The sequence below is a fragment of the Tachypleus tridentatus genome, chromosome 4 (assembly GCF_004210375.1).
Source record: "Tachypleus tridentatus isolate NWPU-2018 chromosome 4, ASM421037v1, whole genome shotgun sequence".
NCBI lineage: Eukaryota > Metazoa > Arthropoda > Merostomata > Xiphosura > Limulidae > Tachypleus > Tachypleus tridentatus.
In genome coordinates this window covers 31,735,876-31,747,677 of record NC_134828.1, presented here as the reverse complement: position 1 = coordinate 31,747,677, position 11,802 = coordinate 31,735,876, and the positions used below count along the sequence as shown (strand labels likewise).

General features: G+C 29.6%; 1 protein-coding gene across 3 annotated transcripts in view; it reads right to left on the bottom strand.

Annotated features, from left to right (window-relative positions):
• Positions 1-11,802, bottom strand: part of LOC143248807 (histone-arginine methyltransferase CARMER-like) — a 41,165-nt gene that overhangs the window by 4,425 nt on the left and 24,938 nt on the right. The window contains exons 9-13 of one of the 3 annotated variants that reach the window (XM_076497574.1): positions 9,517-9,692; positions 8,041-8,178; positions 7,282-7,460; positions 6,715-6,846; positions 1,286-1,401 (exon numbers count right to left, since the gene is read on the bottom strand). In XM_076497574.1, the coding sequence (XP_076353689.1) occupies positions 1,286-1,401; positions 6,715-6,846; positions 7,282-7,460; positions 8,041-8,178; positions 9,517-9,692 (741 nt within the window). Of the gene's footprint in view, positions 1-1,285; positions 1,494-6,714; positions 6,847-7,281; positions 7,461-8,040; positions 8,179-9,516; positions 9,693-11,802 lie in introns of those variants that run through there. The other 2 variants (XM_076497577.1, XM_076497575.1) reach the window with 2 other exon arrangements.

The following is an 11,802-nucleotide window of genomic DNA, read 5'->3' as shown; positions in this document are numbered from 1 at the left end:
CTTCCAATCCATAAAAATATGAAAATAATACAGAATACAGTTTACCAACTTAAAACTATTGTGGACAAAAATCATGACAAATATACATCACATGTATTACTAGAAGAGATTTTGTTTGTATCACTATCAGTTTGAAAAAAAAATTAAGAAAATTAAAAATAAAAGTAAGTGTGCTATTGGTACAAGTATCTACATCTTTTCAGCTTGAAAAATAAAATCAGGCATCTTGAGAAAATAACTAAAACTGAAATATGAACAAACTGTTTTACAGAAACTTACAACCAAGGTACAACTTTTAGTTCCCCAAGATCCCATGTTTTGTAAGCATGAATGACAATCATGTTTGTTGTACTTAGAAAGTATTAGTCCTCCCATAGTCTTTTTCTTTGGCAGTGATGACAGCAAGGGCATGCCAATGTGTTGGCATGTGGGGCTCTTATACCAAATCACCAGCTGGTGTCTTTAAAAATCTGAAGAGATGATGATGATCGAAATCATGCTGAAATGCTAAATATTCCCACAACTATGGGCCCGAGCCATGAACCTAACAATACCTTTGAGCAAACGTAATGGTAAGTGTACTCATAACAGCAAGTTACTGGCATAAGAGCATCTCAATAAACCTCCAATTACATATAAAAGCATAAAATCAATGACCTTCAAACAATAAGTTGTCTTTGGAAATCATGTCTATAATTGGTATATTTGTTGTCTGTGTACAAGCTGACTTTTAGTATGCTTAAAGAGGTTTTAATAAAATATTGTCATGTAAAAACTAAAAGGATTAATTTTATAGTTCAACCATATCTTCCACACTTCAATAATCCACTCCACTTTTAAGTCATACTTCAAATGCAAAAAAAAGTACTTTACACACACACACATACATACATACACATACAGTTAGACAGATATAGATACACACACACACTCAAGTACATAGTCTGGAACCTCTGAATTTTTACAAAACATAAACCTAAGTTTCCAGTGTCACAGAGTTACTTTAACAAAAAAAAACCTACAAGTTTTTTTCGTATAGAAAAATTTATCACACATTGAAAACCTGAATTATCCAACTGAGAGTTACATGAATTTTTTTTTATATCTTTCAATTTCAAATACTTTTGAAGTTTGTTATTGCAAATAGTAAATCACTGAGTACATGGTCAAAAAAAAAAAAATCAAACACAAAAATAGACCAAGATACAAGATGCTATTAACCAAATCACAATTTTGGATAATAGAGGTTTGACTCCAACAACTCATGAACAGTGTGAGAACCAACCTGGTTAAAGAAAGATGGTGAGATGCTACCACCTATAGAACATGTGGGAACATTGGCTTGGACTCCAGAAGAGCCTGTCTTGGTTGATTTTAATATCCCTGGACTTGGTAACGTGCCTGAAGGGGAGTGTTTATTTCTTTTACAGGTTCTAACTTCAAGTGCTCTCTTTTGTACGTTGTTTTTTATGGAATAAACTTGTGCATTTTATCTTAAAGCATATAAATAAAAAAGAACAAAATTTTGTATAACAAGAATTTACTTATTCATGAACTAACTCAATAAGACTGGCTTAAGAGACTTCTGAATACAAGGTAGTGCAGTAAATAATTACTTTTTGTATACATAAGAATGAAAGACTGTTCTTTTACTGTCTCTACACAAAATATGTTTTAACAAACATGATCAAGTAAGGCTGCTTTGCACCTAAAATACTACATTACTATATTTGCTTAAGAGCTAAGTTCTGTGTCTTTAGTACTTGGGCATCTGAAGAAATTTCCAAACTGAACGGTGCTATAGAAAAACTGTTCACATAGTCTTCCTTCCTTCTTTTATTTAAATACAAAATATGTGGTGCTGATCAGTGCATAAATACTGTATTTATATATCCCAACCCATTTCAACAAATACAATTAGGGACCAGATAACTGAGGTTTCATTCTACCACATGAATCCATTAAGTATTTGTTTCTATCAGAGGTATACCTTATGAATAAGTTCCCTTCTTTAACAACAGCATATATATTCAGTTCAAATAATTTCTTTACTCAGGACATACATTCAGAAGTGTAAGGGTTAAACACAATATGCTTTTCAGTGATGGGCAACTGCAACAGTTTTGTTATTATGTGTGAATGTTTGACAAGAAAACCTAGAACCGATTTTGAATGAGAACAGACATACAGTTTTATTTTCATGCATACCCTACTTCAAAAACAGCCAATTAAAAAATGTGCATGCTTTTAAATGTTACTGGATATAAAAATAACATATTACCAAGACATCCATCAAATTCTCTTTGCAATCAATCCAGGATATCTACACCACAGCTGCATAAACACACATGGCATTATACAGCCACATATATGTCAATAAAACTACTAGTTGAAACAATCTGATTAGTGTCAGCATAACTTTTCTGATATAGTTTTTCTTATGCAGACATAAAACGTACCAAAACAAACTAGCTTTCATTTAAACAAGAGAGAAAAAGAAAAGAAAGTCCAAAATTCTTGGAAAGTAGAATCACACAATCTATTCATGTAAGTGCATTTAGATAGCAACACAGAAATCAAATTATTATAAAATATGGTTGAGCTACATACACTTTAGCTATCACTCAATAGTCAACACAAGAATAATGAATACAATACCATCAATATAGTAATACACACTCCCAACAAAACATATTTCACTGACAATTCATGTCAAATGCCAAATCATATTTTAATGCAAACTTCCTGTAGTTGGTCTTTCAGTAAAATAACCTGTTTCTAGTTCAAAAGGCTGCATAGTAAACAACTCCAAAAGTTTTATGATGTGATATTATCTTTACCTATAAACCATATGTTAGCACTTTCAAATATTTACTTGAATTTATGAATCCTTTCTTTATATTGTCTTCTCTATTGATTGGCACAATTATATAACACACAGGCTATATTTTTAAGTCACAGACCCCATTCTTTAGGCATAGCTACATTAAAGTTTAAATTCTGAATGTAAATCACTAAAACCTCACAAAATGCACAGTAAAGGATGACCATGGTGAATTAGTTGACAAACTAAAAAACATATTTTAAGCAAATAAAATATTAAATTTCATAAATATACCTGGAGTAACAACAATTTTTAAAGTTCTATGGAATACTGTTAAGTTATTAGGCATTTTCCTATGAACAGGTCATAGGATGTACACCACATCTCAGTTATTTTCAGAACTTAATAAGACAATATTATTTTCACTGTATGTAAATTAAGTTTGCACCACAAAATAGTTTAAAATTAAAATTTTTACAATTATATATTTATTAATTCAAAAGAATATATTAAATATGCTGTTTTATTTAGCATATCTTCTTGTCTGTTTGCTCACTTTATGCTTTATTACACATACTATACAAAATCTGGTGGTTAAAAAATTAGAAATTTAAATCTCAAACATTCACAAAATGTAAAAGAACCTCCCACCTTTGTGATGTGCCAAGATATCAGAATATTTTATAAACCTACTGGGGTAGTCTCACCCCCTACTCCATTCTTTTGAAACCCCCTTTTATATTGCTACTTACTTTTCTTAAGTACATATTTATAACAAATAGAAAGAGCACACTCCACTCTAATAATCCTGAAAGTCATTTGCAATGAGCTTGAAAGTGAAACTTGTAACAGACTGTAAATGTCGAAATTTATTAACTAAATTGCTGTCCTGAAATGAGTTTTTCTTAACCAACATACAGCTTAGTTGGAAAGTTATATAAATTATAGTTGTTTTATAGTATGGTGATCCAATAATGTTTTTGGCTTTCAAAAAAATATACCTTTAAAATCTACAAAATTAATTTGTCTTCCCCCTTCACCTGAAAGAATAAACTAGGCTTAATGCAAGGCTTAGTTTTTACAACATATTGAGTAAAACTCAATTTTGTAACATAGTAAGTACTAAGAATGTTTTCTATATATTTTCCATTCACTGTTCTATGTTTTAAGAAATATAACTAAAAATTAAGCATTTATAAATAAACAGTAATCATATACATATACACACACACATATTTACAAGCACTTGCATGCTTTGTACACATGTACCACTAAATTCCAACCTCCTGAAGCATAACAAACACCCAAATACCCATAAAGTTTATTAGATCAAATCAGACTTAACACAGAGTCATATCATAAATATCTTCTCTCACTTTTATTACTTTAGACAATTCTCATTGCAACCACTTTACAGTAATCAAGTTAATAAATCTTCTACCACTGTGTTCTTGCAGACAGGATAATGATAAAACTTTACAGTAATCAAGTTAATAAATCTTCTTGTGTTCTTGCAGACAGGATAATGATAAAACTTTACAGTAATCAAGTTAATAAATCTTCTTGTGTTCTTGCAGACAGGATAATGATAAAACTTTACAGTAATCAAGTTAATAAATCTTCTTGTGTTCTTGCAGACAGGATAATGATAAAACTTTACAGTAATCAAGTTAATAAATCTTCTTGTGTTCTTGCAGACAGGATAATGATAAAACTTTACAGTAATCAAGTTAATAAATCTTCTTGTGTTCTTGCAGACAGGATAATGATAAAACTTTACAGTAATCAAGTTAATAAATCTTCTTGTGTTCTTGCAGACAGGATAATGATAAAACTTTACAGTAATCAAGTTAATAAATCTTCTTGTGTTCTTGCAGACAGGATAATGATAAAACTTTACAGTAATCAAGTTAATAAATCTTCTTGTGTTCTTGCAGACAGGATAATGATAAAACTTTACAGTAATCAAGTTAATAAATCTTCTTGTGTTCTTGCAGACAGGATAATGATAAAACTTTACAGTAATCAAGTTAATAAATCTTCTTGTGTTCTTGCAGACAGGATAATGATAAAACTTTACAGTAATCAAGTTAATAAATCTTCTTGTGTTCTTGCAGACAGGATAATGATAAAACTTTACAGTAATCAAGTTAATAAATCTTCTTGTGTTCTTGCAGACAGGATAATGATAAAACTTTACAGTAATCAAGTTAATAAATCTTCTTGTGTTCTTGCAGACAGGATAATGATAAAACTTTACAGTAATCAAGTTAATAAATCTTCTTGTGTTCTTGCAGACAGGATAATGATAAAACTTATAAGAAAGTTCTAGTAATTGCACTGCTCAAGCTTATTTGCTACTGATGATGTCACATAAACAGTTTAATGACAGAAACTTCAATTCATTGCTTTATGTTCAACAGGTTTCTACTTCAGCTACTAGCAGCAAAATAATCGCAGGAAATAGATGTGAAAAAAAGATTAGATACAAAAACTAACTACTAAAGTACTTTAGAAAATCAAGATATGTACTGAAAAGTATAGAAGAATATCATTTAATTTATTTTGCATATGTCAACATTTAAAATTTTATGGTGGCTATGAGGTCATTCAAATTGACCAGCCCCTTACAGTTAGGGTAGAGAAAATAACAGATAAAATATAGTTTTCTAAAAAAGAAAACGTTTTATATTCATTTAAAAGATCTCTGAGATTATGCAAATGAACTCTGAAAAATTTTCAAAGAAAGAAAAGTACTTTTGATTTAAAATGAAAATCCCTTTGCACTCTGAGCAGTCAACACTGTTTTCAGACTCCATATATTCATGGATAAACTTCTGGTAAAAATACTTAACTGAGAGCTATAGTTTTTTTTGTCTATAAACACTTGCAGTGTTTGAAGAATTTCATGAAGATACATAAAACATATTAAAAGTTATAGCAGGAAATTCTGGCATTGAGGTAATGTAGTCGGTATAATCCAACAAGACAGTAGTAAATGGGTTAAATCCATGTTGACCCGTTTCTTATACTTCATGTAATTTTATAAGAGTTAGATGAAATTAAATAGTAAATGTACAAATTATAGGTATTTGTGAACAAGGTACTGAATCTCACTTCTACAGCTTAATAACATCAGTCCTTCTCGGAACACTTTAATCAACAACATTTTAAATGTCTTAGTTTCAAATTGAAAGCTCTGACATTTTGTAGTCACTAATTATATATGCTGTCTATGGTAATGTTTTCATTTTCCAGGAGATAAAAGGTTTTTAACAGTGTCAATAAAACATATGAATGTTATTACAGTTATGTTATTAAAATTCCTCTTCCCACAAAAAAATATTCAAACCTTAGTCTTTCACATTAAGGTTTGTTACAGTATGATATGAATGTTCAAGATCAAATAAGCATAAGTCAGTAAGTACTAGCTTATTAAAGAACAACCCATTAATACTCATTATTCCTGCTGGAAGGCCATGAGAACCATAATGGATAAATAACCAAATAAAATTTTATTTTGAGAACACAGCAGCAATATTTTTATCAGTATCATCATGTTACCTTTTTTATTTAAAATATAAATACTACTGATCTAAGTTCCTAAATTTTGATCATAAATCACAAAAATGGTTTTACTAGATGATAAAACAAAAAGGAACAATCTTAGACAGAGCTGAGATGAAGAAGCTAATTATACCATTAGGCAAAAAAAGAAAGAAAAATATATATTATTTTGGCAATTCCCACATGCAAGTTTGAATTCAGTGTTATTAGAAAAGTTCCTTTATTTAAAATAAAAACAAAGACTATTTACACAAACAAATAGGTTTTACATTTGTTATGGGTTTATTTCTGAGTTAAAAACAGCTCAAAGATATTTAACTTACCTAATGAAATTAAATTAGAATGGTGAACACCTAGCTGTGTGGGTTGGGGATTCTGAATACTCTGCACGTCCATCACGGTGTTTCCATTCATTAAAGCAATGCCATTTACCATAAGGTTGACACTGTTTGTGGCTGAAATCACAGAAAACACTCACTTTTCTCTATAGAGAAGATTTATTCACAATGAAAACACACACTGACAACACAAGTATGTCAAAACTAAAGTAAAGGTAAACCATAAGACACAAGACATACAGGAGCTTAGAAAACAGTTTAAGCAACTTTTGTTAAAAATGCAAATTAACTAAAGAAAACATAACAATAAACATATAACATAATTTAGTACTGAAAAGAGTAACTAATATTTTTTTGAAATTTGATTCTTATATTTTAGTTAGCGTAAACTCAAAACAACTGTAAATTATATATAAACTCCCTTCTTCTAAATCTCTACAAAAATATAATGATAGATCAGTTCTCTACTCTAGGACATTCATCTGTTGTCTTCATCACCAAAACCTGTACACAGGTAGTGATATGTCAAAAAAATTAAATAATTACCCTCACCATTTTGAGCATCTAATGTCTCCCAATAGCTTTCACTAGGAGATGTTTCATTAAATCCAGGAGGTGGTTGAAGTGGTTGACCAGTGTATCGGAAGAATGGATTCTTAAGGTCTAGTGAGTTACGACTGCATACACCTGTTTCTTCAACTTTCAGCTCTATGTCAACGTCATAACTCTGCCTAAAATTATAAAACATTATTGATGCTTAAATTATTTTCTCACAACTTCAAACCATTACTGAATAATAAACCTTGAAAATTTTTATCTGCATAATGATAGCTACTTCTCCCTGTCAATTCCTCTTTTAAATTTAAATAAATACAACTGACTCACAACAAATATATATATACTAACAAAATACACAAACATGTTCCTATGTAAAGAACTTTCGTAAAAGGCTATATTGGATTTTTTCTCATTATTCATACAAACATATAATTCACTCTGAAATCAACTGTCACACAATTTGGAAGGTTTAAACCACAAAACTTTAGGTGGGTAACAAAAAAACAGAACAATAATTGTTTTGATATACTCTAAGTAGTTACATTTAATCTCTAAGAAAAGTATACAACTATTAGCAGAACAATTATTTTATGCTTTTAATGTAGATGTTTGTGGTACAAGTCTTCATTAAACCAGAATATTGCAATTTATTATTAACATTAAATCAGTGTGACTGTACTTAAACCACATGATATTAGGCTTTTATTCTTATAAACACAAAAACTAATAACATATTATTGCAAAATTAATTACCTTGGATTTGAATTTAGGACTACCATTCCTGTTACAACTTGACCTCTTTGCACAATCAATGGAGAGTGAATTAAACATCGAACTTGGTACCAGTGAGTTAGAGGTTGAGTGGGTGATGTAGATAACCATACAGTATGCCTGAAAAAAGCAAACCGAAAAAAACACATTCATATCCTGAAATGGTCAAAATCATGCACCTACATTTTATACGTTTCAGCCATCAAAAGTAACGCTTTTCATTATTTTTAATCTAATCTATTATCATGTTTATGGTAGTTAGCTATTTTTAAAAAGCTAGGAATTTAAATTGATAAATCAGTATAACTGATTACCAATGAGAAGCAAGTTCACTGATTAATTAAAATTGACAGGTCTCTTAATTTCATGAAAATAATCAACTAAAAAAAATCAGTTTGTAAGTATTACCATTTCTGATTATTCCAACAATCAATCTGAATTACAAATAAACCAAATGTCATGAATTTAATCACCTCATTAAAATTTGTATTTCAATTATACTATTCAGATTTTTTTTGGGGGGGGGGATGGGAGGGTTGTACCATGGTTTGTGGAACACTGTACTGATTAATTAATTAACACACACCACTAATTGCCTAGCTCTAGCTTTTAAACACCATTTATACAACATTATCACTATGGGACACCAAAGCAGGGCAACTGATACTAATTCAAAACTGCACGCTTTACACCTAAACACTGTATCTTTCATGAAAAGACAAATGGTTTTTAAGATATCTGAATGTTTTTTTATCCATAACTCTTTGTGGTAAAATATATTAACATGATAAGTAATTGAAAACTACTTGAAACCATTTTTTTTAATTTATATCTTACACTCTAACCAAACAAAAAAAACTGACTTTTTAATACAAGACTTTAGTGTGAATTATCACATCAACATTTATGCAAGGCATATAAACTAACGCTTGAAAGAAATCTGAAAACAAATAGTAAAAAAAAAAAGACTTTTCTTACTGTAAACACCCAACTCTTAAAAAAAAATTTGGAAAGCTTTTAACTGGTTTGGTTGTTGTTCAGCACAAAGTTAAACAATGATCTATCTGTGCTCTGCCAATAATGGGTATCGAAACGAAATATTTAATGTCACAAGCCAGTTCAATTCAATGAGTTATGGACACCCAATATTATGATTTTTTTTATCAAACATTTGTATATTCCTCAATATACACAAGATACATAATACAAATATATTTAATTGGCTTACATGTCACTGGAGTCAAATGTTATATTTCAAACTTAACATAAATTAATAATATTACATTGTTAACACCAATAGAAAACATTCTCATGGCTGAAAACAAACAAATACTTAAAAGTACAGAAAAATATCAATAATTATGTCGTAATAAATTGAACGAAAATTCATTTCTACAAGATTACTACATTAACTTAGTTTCTTCCTGGTTTTCAAAGTACTAAAATGTGCACACGTACGTTGAGCCAATAAAAGCTACATCAAACCAGAATGCAAGGCCATGAATTTCACCAGACTGAAGAATATCAAAAGTGAGTGGAATTTCTATTTTGTGAAGATCAGATTCTGTTGAAGTCTCAAAATCTACAGTGTAGCTCAGAGACTTGGCTAAACAGATCCTAATGTCAAAGGTATCCTAAAAGTAAAAAGGAAGAAAAATCATTAAGTAATCAAACACTTTCACTCTTAATTAAGTAAACAGGTACTTTTCATCCACACTTGTGATGTCATTGAAAATTAACAATCACAAAGTTGAAATTTTAGGGTAAGAAAACTAGGCAGTGTTGAAAAACAATTCGGATTTAAAAAATAATTACTACACAACTCTGCTCACTAAGTTTTTAATGCATAAAGTCAAATTACTAGCGTGTACTTAGAATTATTACGATCATTAATTTGTAGAGAAATAAATGCCTTTCACTTACTATTTTTGTCGACTACTTACCCAGGACACCTTAGTACAGAGATTAACTTGAAAGATAACAAAGATGCTCTATAAAAGCTGTAGTTATATGTAAATGTGCATCAAGTTTTATTTTACAGTTTGTATAAAAGCCCATCAAAAATTAATGAAAACCAAATCCTACCACATATGAATCCTCCAAAGTGTATTTGCAACTTTGCTGCCCATGTATAGGCATAAGAAAAATAAATAGCCTTCTAGCTTCAGAAAACCAAAGTCTATCATAAGCAACATCTCCTTTACAAAAGAGCATTTCTTTCCAGCATTCACCGATCACTTATCTTCATATCACATCAACTACAGTATTGAACTAATTCTCTTAAAACATTTCTTGTAAATACTTGGTCATTATTCAAACATTTCTCTTCATAATAAATGGTAACTTAGTTTCACTTGGTGCTAAATAAAACTTTGGTATAAAAACTTCTCTAACAGACTTTTTTATAGCTGAAAAATTGTCAAAATTTAGGAGCTATTTATGCCTATGTTAGTGATTTAGTTCAACTGAAATAGGAACAAGCAATGAAGAGAAGAAACATTATAGGAGAACAAGTGGAATTAAACTGGTGTAACTCATGAGACTTGGAGAAACTAAGCATGATTGACTGATACTTGGTTTTTATAATTATAAAGTGGCACCAATTTGAATATGTGTATGATGTTTCAAACAATCTTGAAATATCACAAATAACTTAGAATCTTATAGGCAGTTAAAGAATATTACATATTATTCAAATATCTGTATGAAAATGTTACTGAGGTAAGTTTTGGGTACTTCAACATTACAAAAGCTTGGATTAGTTCCTTGGTTACTTAATGTCTACTGTTATATGGAAGCTGGAACATCCTGAAACTAGTCTTACTAAAGAGCATGCAGCAAATGTAAGAAAAATAAAACAAGAAAATACCTCAAGTTAGTTTTTTACCAAAATTTACAGCTTTGTTGCTAATTATATTACAATTAAAATCTATTTTTGGTCACATAACAAATATATTACAATTTAAACTTTTTTTTTGTACTCATAACAAATAATTTGCTTCTTCTGCAAATGTCACCTTCTAATAAATTAACTCCTATTAGCCAAGATTACAATGTAAAAATATTTGAATAATAGCTGCATTTTTAAACCTTCCACAGTTAGTTGGCTTCTAAAACAATTCTAACTTCGAAGTACTAGACATTTTTATTTGACCAAAGAACACCATTTAACATTTTTTAGGCAATGTTCCAAATTATTAACCCAATCTGGACCTCAAGAAATCTTTTCATATATAATGAGAAATCCTGCATATCAAACTTAAAATGCATGTAAAAATAATAATTCTAACTCTATTTCAACTTAAAGACATTTTATAATATGTATTTACAATTTCTGTTTACTGAAATTTGCAAAAAAAATAAATGTTCAAAATTATATTTCTGCACAGCTCCGAGTAATCTCTATATTGTAAACAAATCATTTACTACTATTTTAAAAATTTATCTACCCATCCCAAATATAAACCTATACAGAATATAATTATCTTGCATGATTCTCCTTCTCTGTTAGTAGTTTTATTACTACAGCCCTTTACTTCCCACCCATTTTATGTCAGAGTAAGTGCCTTAAACAACTGCTATAAAGTCCAGATATTGGCAGTATTTAAGTATGACAGGATAAATCAAATTATAAACTATTTACTCAACTTAAAATCAACAATGTGGTTTGAGAATGAATTTATGGTTTCTTCTGAAAGTAACTACCCAGAAATCATATAGAAGTGAATGAATAAAGAATGTAAC